Source organism: Eurypyga helias, unplaced genomic scaffold (genome assembly GCF_000690775.1).
Source record: "Eurypyga helias isolate BGI_N326 unplaced genomic scaffold, ASM69077v1 scaffold8771, whole genome shotgun sequence".
NCBI lineage: Eukaryota > Metazoa > Chordata > Aves > Eurypygiformes > Eurypygidae > Eurypyga > Eurypyga helias.
In genome coordinates, this window is record NW_010228895.1 from 1 (window position 1) to 11,986 (window position 11,986).

Sequence of the window (11,986 nt, forward strand, 5' to 3'; positions counted from 1 at the left end):
GTGATTCTATGATTCTATATTTAAAGCATTGCAGCCTTCATTGCATGGGAGAACTGGGCAATTTTGCTGCCTTACACCACTGTTAAATTGACTAACTAAAGGCCTATTATTATTATATGTTTTTTTTTTTTTTAATTTGACTCCTTAAGGTTTACTGTATTCAGAAAATAAAGCTTTTTTTCAAAAAAAGTTAGATTTGATAAATTTTAATTTCTTTAATTTTGTGGGATTTTACCTCCACTTAGGTTTTAGCTGGCCTGTATAATCCAGGAGACGGTCATATTGATCCCTATTCTCTCACTATGGCCTTGGCTGCAGGAGCCAGAAAATATGGTGCCCAGTTAAATTACCCTGTCCAAGTGACTAATCTGAACTCCAGATCAGATGGAACATGGGAAGTTGAAACTCCGCTTGGAATAATACGAGCAAAGAGAATTGTGAATACTGCAGGTAACATAAGCATTTCTATACTCTTCAGATTTACAGGCTAGCTCACATAGAGCATCTATACTGAATTGTGTGGGTTAGAACAATAAGCCATAAATATTTTCAACTGTTTGTTTTTGTTTGTGGCTAAACGTACTTTGTGCATATTACTTTACTTCATTGTGAAAATTTACCTCTTATGTTAATTGTCCTTGATTAGACATTAATAATATTTCTTTGTGGTTTGTCTCCAGCAGTTACTAGTCAGAATATCTTTTTAGATTTCAGTAGCAGAAGAGACCTTTACTGGTCTACAGTAAATTGTGTAGTAGAGATATGCTACTGTTTATGCATATTGTCCTCTAAAATCTTATATGAAGTCTACTTAGGAAGGGAAAAGGAAGATACAAATGAAGTAGAGATGTCTTCACTGTTTTTTCAAAGAGACTGAGGATTTGCAGCACATAAGATAACCCTGCCTATTTCAGTATTATCTCTCTAAGATTTAACTCTATCCACATATCCTTGAAACAGAAGATTTTTGATGCCCTTTGAGTAGTATTTTAAACATGCATTTGGCTTAATAATACTTTTTTTTCATGTAATAAAGATTTCCTAACTCAAAGGAGCTTGTATTTACATACGCAATTTTTTTGTTCTTCATTGTGTTAAAGAAGCTATTTCTGCTTCAAAGAGATTTTGGTCAAGAGTTCTTTGGATTTGTGTTTATCTTCCTAAACAATTTGATAGGTCTAAAAATCTGTATGAAATCTTAACTTCACTTATTTTTATGCTGCTTTATACAGTTTAAGAAAAATACGGTATTGGTGAAACTGTTGGCATGTCTTATGTGAAGCATGCCTTCTACTTCCTAGTGGAAGACTTTCTGTTTTCAATTGTTTGAAAACATGCTGAATATTTACAATTTAGTTGAAATTTTTGAGGACTCTGTCTGTCTCAAACTGAATCATATCTGCATTTTTAGGGCATGAGTCTTTCATACATTCTATCTCAGTGCATAATCAGACCAGTAAGAAGCTGTGATGCTCGAGAGGACTTTCTCTTCTTGCTGTGATGCGACAAGTGAAGTGAGAGCAAGGATATGTCTTCATAATTCCTTTTTTACATCTGTGTGGTTGAAAAGTAAAAACCATCTATTTCTAGTGCAAAGCTGATAAAGCGGATAAGTTGAGTGAGGCAGGGTCTCTTATTGTTGGTGGGTAGAATAACCATGGCTGACAATTAGAATTATGAGTGAGTTGTACTTGAAGGGGAATAGACTGGGAGAGTGAAATGCTTGGGAAAGGTTCCTGGAGGAGCATTGGCAGCAAGTGGAACACTTAGGTGCTAGAGGACTTGCTGAATAAGGAAGCTCAAACTAGCAGGGATTGTGGAGATAGCAACAGTGAGGATGAGGATGACCACACAGCGAGGGAGAGCAGAAAGGGATCTGACATGTTTCCTTAAGGGAAGTGGAGCTGGAGCTTTTCCAACAAAAATACTAGGAAGGCTACTTGAGGACTGGTTGTGTGTAAAACTGAGACTGGAAAACTGGTGCTGCCTGAGCTACCTGAGCATGAAAGACTGGCTGAGTAGCAAAGGAGATGTAGATTGGTGTAGATTGGAAGAAACAGAAGGCAGTTGGGACTGGATATGACAAATGAGGGAGACTGACTTGCACACAGAGACAAAATAGCTGAAGATGATGTAGGGACTAGAGTAAGAAGAGTATGAGACTGAGCAGAAAAGAAGAGCAGGTATGGGACAAGGAGGATGGGGAAGAGAGAAGACCAGGAAATTTGGAGGGAATGGGATAAAAGAGCTGAATTCTGAAAGGATGAGCTTTACTGAGTGACCTTCTTTCAGTATCTGGGTGTCGTGGTTTAACTCCAGGTAGTAAAATACCACAAAGCCACCAGATATAGATAGTCCCATGTTAGATCATTCCAGACTTTCAGAAAAGACTAACTGGGAAACCCACTGAAAAATGAGCTTTCTCATCATATTCTTTCCATACATAGGTGATCTCCTGCTACTGCTGTGAGCATAGCTAAAATAACAGGAATCTGAAAACATTTACCTTGAGGTTCTAAGCATTCTCATGAACTGTCATGATGTCCATACAGTGCCTCATAATGACTTTTGGAAAGAAAGAGGAATAGAAGAGTTCATATGCTTTTTACAACGCAGGGAATAACAAAAACAATATCCAAATTGAAAGAATTTTATTTAGACCACAAATTCAAATAAATATTGACTGAGAATATGAGCGGCATCAATATTGGATTGAGTTTGGACTGTCAGTTCATGGTTTTCAGGCATGAATTATGGGACAGCATTCAATTACAAAATCACAAGCTCTCTTACTAATAGGACCCTTATGCCGTTTGTTACACCATATGGATACATTGGTCTGGGAATGATCCAAGGTTATGGAATGAAAAGGCAGCTCTTTTGGCAACCAGACTTAATATTTAGGCCGCAAACTTCTAGGCACTCATTATTCCTAACTACTGGCTCTGTATCATATGGATGAAGTATCACAGATGTGGTAATTTTCTTATAGTTTTGTAGTGTAGTTATCTTTCTTTGGCTTATGTATCAAGTTGACATTACGCAGAGTATTATAGTAAATGCTTTCATTTGCAAAAGTTAGAATTCACCCTTGTGAAATTTTCAGTCTTTTTTTAAAAATTATTATTTAATAAGTTATTAAAACAAAAATCTATTTAGTTAATTCTCTTGTGCAGTTACCTATTCAGACAAAGTGAATTTGAAGCACATACTGCTTAACATTCTGGCTCAGAATGTGAAATCAATACTGTATAACACGTATCTTGTATAAATGTTCTCTCAGCTAACATTCATTCTTCATTTCACTCCAGATCATAACTGGTATAATTCAGAGCTCATACTTTAGACTCATGTTGCAATATGAGCAGAAAAAAATATATCAGAAGGCTCTCTACATTCTCTCTCCCCCCTCACACTGCAACTGACATCTGCTATGGAACTGGAACAAACTAGTTTCAAACAATCTTTAGCTGTTCCTTATGTGAGATTTCCATTTTGGAAGAAATCAGATACCTAATAAATAATCCTTGACATGAACTAACTGGTATTGAGCCTGCTGAAGTGACTTGAAGCCTATTTATAATGGAATGTTTGATTATAGTCTGCGAAAATAGTGAATTTAATTTATATAGACAGTAGGTGTGTGTGTAAGCACGCAGTTGCGGACATGTACGTACTGTATATACAACCATTTATACTAAAGTAGTGATGGAAGATTTTCTTGTTTTTAAAAGCAAGAGATAGTCAGATTACATAGTTCAAGAGATATGCTAAGTACTACCATGACAAAATATTGCATCAGATGTTTGCAATCCCTACAATTTAAACTTTACAAATATCCTAGGGATGTAATTTATGCCTTTATTTATGTTTGATAGGACTTGACATCTGCTTCCAGTTGGAGTTTTGTTTCAGAGAGCATATTCTTCCTATTGTGATTTTTGTGTTTGTAATAGCTTTTGCACGATTCAAAAACTTAAAACAAAGAAAAAGTACTATTTTTCATTTAGTAAATGTCAGCTGTTGTTTTTCTAAGCAATTAAATAAATACTTAGCATGTGATTTTTTTTTTAGAGGTACAATAATTAAAATTTGATTTTGAGCAAATCTGAACTATTTGAATGTAATTCAAAAGCAATTTAAAATCAGCTGTGTTTGTAATATACTTCTGCAAACCTAATGGCTAATAAATTTAGTATTATTTTGAAAGAAACAAAGTGATGTTTCAAAGACCTAAAATTAAGTCTACTATTTTTATTTTCATTGAGAGGCTTGTATGCTTGCTGTCTATATTTTCTCACTTGTTCTGTTTTAACAAGTAAGCAAAATAGTGAATTTATTAGGAGCACATTGGCAGAGAATTATTTCTTTTCCAAATATCTCTTAAGTCCAAGCAATTTTTGCTGGAAATCAGTTGATACCAGCGACAGAATTTTCTGTTACTTCACCTTTCGTTCTACTTTGTGGATCATTAGCTGACCTAACCCTAAAATAGTTTTCTCTGTAAGTGACATAGTAATGTCCATATCAAAAGGAATTCCCTAGAGGTTATTAGCCTCTACATAAATCCACATTTGTATTTGTCATGTGTAATGGGGGAAATCCTTGTAGTTGTGCTAGAAATTAAGATTTATTAGATTTTTTTTTTGGGGTGGGAGGGTTTAAGGAAGCATAAATCAGGTTTCAGTAGCCTTAAAGGATGTTTTGAATCACTCTGTGACTATGGGTGACTATGGAATGATCTTCCCTGAGCTAGTTTAACTGACTTAACAAGTGAGTCTCCTCCAAGTGGTGAGGATGCCATTAAGAAGCAAAACTCTTGTGTATGATAAATGCAGAACAACAAATCCTGGTTTTTAGTATTTACTGGGCAGGACTTCTAATTGGACAGCTCTGTCTTTCATGGTCATGGGTTTCCTGCACCTTTGTTTTACCTGGCTGTCAGTAATTGTCAAGTGAGTCACCACACAACACTGTTTTCCTCAGAAATTTTGCATTTTTAAAAACCGTGGGTGGTCTAAACCCTAAGGCTGGTGTGTAACACTGTAATAATAAGAGATTGACAGTCCTCCTGGCATGGGAGAAATGGCACAAGGCCAGCACAGCCCAACTCAACTTCCCTAATTGCCCTGGCATTAGGCCATGCTGGAGATGAGAGGATGTATTCCCAAGTTAATGTCTGCAAGCAGCACAGGCCAGCTGCTTCCTGTGGGACAGGGAGCCAAGTGTGGTAACAAGGCTGGCCGGGCAGGGGCTGAGACTCCTACAGGACACAAGGGAAGGAGCAGGGCAGGCCCAGGACCAACAGCTGGGATCAGCCCACAGTCCAGGTCTCCAGGCAAGTTTATAGGGATGAGGCACAGGCAGATCCATAGTGACGAATTCAGACTGAGGCCAAGACCGGGAGTTGATCCACAGGTCAGGAACAGGTCTGGTGATGGTAAACAGGGTCAGATAGTGTCCAGTGATCAAAAGGCAGGACCACAGAGGCGAGACTGGGCTGAAGTCAAGGTGGGAAGTAGTCCACGGACCATAGTCCGGATCAATGAGGTCCATGGCCAGGCAGAGGCATGATTGTGACAGAGCTATAAACAGGCACACCTGCACTCAGTCCAGTTCAGACAAGTTCTGAAGGCCATGAGCTGACCTCAGGTGGGCTCCTGGGCTCATGGGCAAGGGTGTGGGATGGAAGTCCCAGGTGAGGCTGCTCAGGATCATGTGAGTGCCCTCAGTGCTCTGAGGGCTAAATTTTGACCAGATTTTGGGGACCGTGGAACTGAAGAGAGGGGTAGTGGCATCTGAGTAACACAACTAAGCAGCAAAACAAAAGAAAAGTTGTATGTTAAGCTGGGTTTCATGAATGTAAGCCCTGGGAGAAGGGGCAGCTGTGCTAGGTAGAAAACGTTGCTGGAGATAGTTTTTCATAAACAGTTTGGGGTCAGCTGGTACACAGGAAGCAGGCTGACCTGCCTTCTTTTTCTGGGTGCTGTATAGCACATAGCCTTTTACTTGGAAGGTTCTGCTGCCATTTCTTCCTCTTCCATCCTACATTCCTCTACTTCTCACTCCTTAGAAATCCCTAGAACTCCCACTTCACTGTCTTTTCCCACTTAATTCCCACTTCTGAGACCTCCAAAGAGTCAGGAGAGTGGGGTTGAGGGACATTCTAAGCTTCTTCGAGCAGCTACTATCCCTGTCAATTTTATCTGTCCAATTCCTGGGTCTGTGAGTCCAAACCTCACCGCAGACATGAGCTGTGATGCAGAGCCCAAACTAGTTAAGTTTGGCAGCGAAGTGGATTCCTCTTTCCGACTTTGACACAGGTACCTCACTAAGTGAATGTGTCTTACCAGCTGGAAACAAGTAGTCTGGAGAGACCTTAACAGAGAATAGTTAGGTTTTCTTTAACTTGGGCTTAGTAGTACACATGAAGTGCCTGTATAGGTTTCGGGGGAAGGGAAATTGTTACTTGATCTGGTCACAGTCTGTATCAGAGCTTTTAACTGGACAACTATGGGAGAGCACACTGACTACTCACCATTACAAACATCGTAATTAATTGATTGCTACATGAGAGACATAATTAATATGAGTCACATGATGCATATGAAGGAGCAGAGAAACTTGGATTTTTGAGGTTAGCTGGCTGAAAGTATTGCCTTGCTTTATTGGGGTGTAACGACTTGACAGCTGTCTTGGCAAAACAAGCTAGCTCATTTGGTAGTAAGAGGCTAGGTTCACACCCATGGTGTGAGCTAATTTTTTCTGATTTTTAAGTGTCTCTGACTTTCCTAGGACTGCACTACGTACCTACTTTACTAAAATAAACCAGAGGGGTTTTGGGACTATTGATTAAAAAGAACTAAACTTTTAGAAGCCTAATTTATATTTTTCGATTATATTTTTTTAGTATCTGTATATGGAATAATATAGTATAATTAAGAACAAGGACATGGAATTATGGAGGGAAAGTTATGCTGGATAATATGAAAAATAATTTGAAAATTAAAAGTATGGGGAAAAAAAATCACATTCCATAAAAATCAGTGCTTCCTGCAAAGGTTTTACTGTTGTTTTCCATTCATTACAAATAGTCTTTGAATATTTCTGTTTTGTTTTTTGTCCTCTCTAGGCTTCTGGGCCCGTGAAATAGGCAAGATGATTGGCCTGCAGCACCCTCTCATACCTGTTCATCATCAGTATGTTGTGACATCAACTATCCCAGAAGTGAAAGCCCTAAAAACAGAATTGCCTGTGATTCGTGACTTAGAAGGATCATATTATCTAAGGCAAGAAAGGGATGGTCTTTTATTTGGTCCATATGAAAGTGAGGAGAAGATGAAGTTGCAGGACTCATGGGTAACAAATGGAGTTCCACCAGGTAATTAAGAATATTGTATCTTTAAACTTGATAAGCACTACTATACATTTTAATGTGTATAAATCCCAGCCTGTCATGCTGGGATACGATGGAAAATAGAAAATATTTGCAATGTGTGATTGAAATACAGAAGCCTTTTTTCAAAACCCAGAACTTTAATGATAAGAGTGAATAGAAATAAATACAGCATAAAAAAACTCCTATTTGAAATAGGCACAAAATACACATCAACAACATAGTCTTACCATACTTTCTGAACAGGTGCCTCTGTGTTGTGATTAGACCAAAATCACCAAAGTCACCAAATCTGTGTTATGTAGCCTTTTGCAACTCAACAGGGATGTTTCTAAGCTACAGTTCTCTCCAGCATACTGACAGGGACGTTGGATTGTTGCAGTTTCCACAAAGATAATGTGGTTGTCAAATAGGAACACAGGTATAGCAAAGGAATGTCTTAGACAAAATGCTGTGCTTGCATATATGTGCAAGAGAGCTGTAGATTTGTATGGAATTTTTGTACAAAAAATCCCAATGATGTCATAGTTCTTCCTTTTAAAAAAAAAAAAAAAAAGAAAAGCCTGTGTTATATCTAGGCTGCAGCTTTTCATTCAATTCTAGACAGTTATATTAAGACAATAGTGTTGCTGTTTTAAAAAAACGCAATGTGTTTCCCAAGGAAGAGCAATCAGCATTGTTGGGCTTTGGATTGCACTGTCACAGCTTCCTGAACTTATTGTCCCTAGTAGTGTCAAGTTCCTCTGCAGAGTGATGTTCAATAAAGCTTAGCGCCCAGAATGACAGCTGAAATATATCCAGGATATATATTCATTAAACACTGTGAAAATCATAAGCTGATGCAGGCAATATCTTTCTTCCTCTCCCCTAATTGTTGGCATATTGAGAAAAATAAGTGAGTCTTATTAGTATAGAAGGTAGTTTCTGTGTTTCTCCATTTCCTTTCTACTTCATTGTTGAATTTGCATGACCTTAGGGTTAAACAAATATGTATACTGTACAGTGTATCTGCAGTGACAATATACTTGATCCTACAGGTAACTAGGGATTCATGCACACCGCTTTGCTTGTGTAGGATGGTAAAGGATTGAACATACTCACTGGTCAATGGCATATAACTTTTATATATGTAGATTGCATAAATATATTTAAAATGTAGGTGTTTTCAGTGTAATTAAATATATAATAACAGTCAAGTATTTGTGCAGGTTTTGGAAAAGAACTTTTTGAACCTGATTTGGACAGAATAATGGAGCACATTGAGGCTGCTATGGAAATGGTTCCAGTTCTGAAAAATGCAGACATCATAAACACAATTGCAGGTCCTATCACCTATTCTCCGGACATTCTTCCTATGGTGGGACCACATCAGGGTGTCAGAAATTATTGGGTAGCTATTGGTTTTGGGTGAGTAAATTTTTCATGAACATTTTTGTCTGTCATTTTGTTAAAAAGTCAGTCGTCGTAAGCTTTGCAAATTTTTATGGGTTCAGGGGTTGTTTTGCCTATATTTTATGTAAAATATAATTGGAAATAGTCTTAATTACCACTAGCTACATAATACAAGCTCTCTCTTACTTCTTCATCCCTCTCACTGTTTGCTTCAATTTGTTTCCTCCTCTTATTCTGGAGGCCAGTATCTGTAACACTTCATGGAGCAGTAAGAAATGGGTGGTACTTGGTACTGTCTGTGCAGCAAGTTAAAGTCATAAAAGTGCTGGGCTTCACAATACACATTCCAGTTAATTTTATGTATGTTTTTGGATTACATTGTGTTCAACAGTTGTTTGACACGTGTCACTGAAGTTGTGGCAAGAATAATTGGTACAAGAAGAACTTCAAATATGAGGTACTAACTTTCGGGTGAAGAGTGGAAGGCGTGCTGTGCAGAAGGCACTGCCAGCATACTGGGCAACTGACCGCTCTGGGGATGTGACCACAGAATTGTTCTGGCTGTTGAAGGTTGAGCTGAGAAACATTGTAGCTGGATGTTGGAGAAAAGTAAATGAGCTTAGTGTGACAACACGAATGGGTATTTTACTGGTGTAATTTATTCTTTTTTGCCCATTATCATATTTTCTTTGAATGTGACTTACACCTTATGTACTCTGGCCCTACTGAAGTCAGTGGTGAAACACTCACTGACTTCTCTTTTAATTGTGTTAGTTCAACCATTGATTCAGGATGGATAGAATGAACCGAATACAATTCCAGGCACATGTTATTGAACACATTCTGTTTACATTGTTTTTCCAATTGCCTAACTTGCTGTTCAAAATCCAGCTCAGCTTTTTCCAGTTTTCTTTCAGTCCAAACCAAACAAACCCTCAGATCATAAGATAAGGCAGTACCACTAACATCGCTTTCCGAGGTCCTCAAAATAAAAAGGTTTGGTAATTTTGCAATAATTCATTGTGAAAGGTATTCACCTTTGCTGCTTGGATTTAAAAAGAATTGTTATCTTTTAGTAACATTTGCAGAACTTATAGTTACAAAAGTGGTTTGCCTAGTCCTTGTTCACCAGAAAGTCTGTTTAAGTTCATCACTGTCCTGCCAGACTTTGGAGCCTGTTTTCCTTCATCAGTGCCAATGGGAGCAGAATCAAAGTTACATATAGGAGTAACTGAAGACCAGTGCTATATGTTTAAGTTTCTTTAAACAACTTATTTCAGGAATAATCTCTAAATGTTTAGACACAGATCGCAATTAAGTTGCTGCCATTGGATTGCTTTTGTCTGCTTTTCAGGGACTTTTGACTCTGTGTTCTATGCTTCTGGGTCACTGCAGTGTTTCTACCAGTGTTGTAATTTTTTGTGTGCATTAGCAAATCGTTATCTCATAGTCAACTAGCTGGGACATTGTGACAGAGGACTTAGCGCTGTTAGTTTAGAGGATCTTTATCATCTAAAATTAGTGGCTTGCTAGGCATTTTAGTGTCCAAAGAAGGTAACAAGTATAGTTAGCAGAGCTTTTAGCACTGTTTATTATTAAGGCTGCTCAACACTTCCCATTTAAGACTGTTTTCAGTTACATATAGCTTTGAAAGTATTAACAAGAGTAGGCTAGAATTTTATTCAGAAAAGTTTAAGACAAAGGAGTATAACCATTCCAAAGTACAAGGTTTTTGGAAGGTAAAGGCTTTTGGAGTGGTCTTTCTTTTGAAAAGCTCCGATTTATCCATTTTCTGGGAATGAACTTCACATGTCAGAAGTGACCTTTCTCCTAAAGATATGTCTACCTGCTGTTCTTCACAAAATCTATCCACAAGGCCATTCACAAACCTTTATAAATGTTACAGCCCATAAACACTTACGAGACTGACTTAATCTTGCACTGAGATTCCTGAATTCAGTATGGCAGTATTCCACAGCCAGAGACTGAACAGGAGTTTTCCTGCAGAAATGGGATAGAAAAATGGCTGAACCTGGGACAAAGACACTAGAAAAAGCACTATGGTGTGCAAAGTATCAGGTTTCCTAGGAAAAAGGAGTGGAATGAGTCAAAAATCAGTGAGGAGCAAGGACTCGCAAGAAAGACAGAAGGACAGGGACAATGCAGAAGGTGATTTTGTAGGGATTGGAAGGAGAGACCTAAAACAGAGAAGGGCAGCTTGTGTTCATTAAGGAAATTTTCTCTAAATCCTCATAGGAAGACTGAGATTTCTAAACTGTACAACTATTTACAACTACTTGTAACCTCCCATCCCTGCAGTGTATGTGTTTAATTCTCCTGTAGCAGACTGCAGTGGTATGTTAATACAATGCGCTCCCCATTATCTGACGTAAGGAGGGATTTGGGCATGGCATAATCTGAAATCTCTGATAACACAGGCCCAGCTAGGAGCACCAAAATCAACTGATGGCACAGAGTCGGTGCAGCAAACCTCTGCAGAGTGCAGGGGCCAGTCAGCCCATGTGCAGTCCTGTACCTCTAGTAGCAACTCCACATCGCAGGACTGTCTTGCCCCTAGGGTTACCCTGCCTTCAGTTCAGCAGTCCAAAGCTAAAGCTAAAAGCCTTTATTGTATTTGGTCTCTTGCCACCCACAGCCACGCAGAGAGGGCGTCTCTGCTGTGTTCCCCTGTGCCTTTGGCTGCGGTGAATGGTGCAGGGAAACTGTCTGAAACTTCTTCGGGAGCTGTTCTTGAAGGCATCGTAGCCATGGTCACAAAACATATACTCATGAATGACTAAGAGATGCCCAGTTAAATTAACTCCAGCAGTGGCTACCTCTTCTGTAGTGCTTGCAGAGTGGCAGTTTACAAGTGCTCAACCTTACCGCATAAACTGCAGTGGTACAGTTTGTGCTGAGAATCTGAATATTTATGCTGAACAGCCTAAAGGAGTGTGTTTGGCAGAATTACTTCATGTACTCAACTGTTTGATATTTCTGTTTCATTTAAATAAATAAATAAATGACAGCTAAAACCCCATTATATCAAAGTAATTTCATGAATATTATGAAGTCAGGCATTCTGCAGTTAGGAACTGCCAAAACTAAGTTGTCTGTGTAACCTGAATTCTTTCATCTTATGCATATGCATTAGAATTAAATTATTACATCCTCTCCCCCACCCCCCCCCCGCACCCC

At 38.6% G+C, this 11,986-nt stretch overlaps 1 protein-coding gene across 1 annotated transcript in view; it reads left to right on the forward strand.

The window, feature by feature from the left end:
* Positions 1–245: 245 nt before the first annotated feature.
* The window catches only part of DMGDH (dimethylglycine dehydrogenase), a gene marked incomplete at its 5' end in the record, with an annotated part of 35,008 nt that continues 23,267 nt past the window's right edge, over positions 246–11,986 (forward strand). The window contains 3 exons of the mRNA XM_010160195.1: positions 246–450; positions 7,133–7,381; positions 8,605–8,803. Of these exons, the coding sequence (XP_010158497.1) occupies positions 246–450; positions 7,133–7,381; positions 8,605–8,803 (653 nt within the window). The remainder of the gene's footprint in view (positions 451–7,132; positions 7,382–8,604; positions 8,804–11,986) is intronic.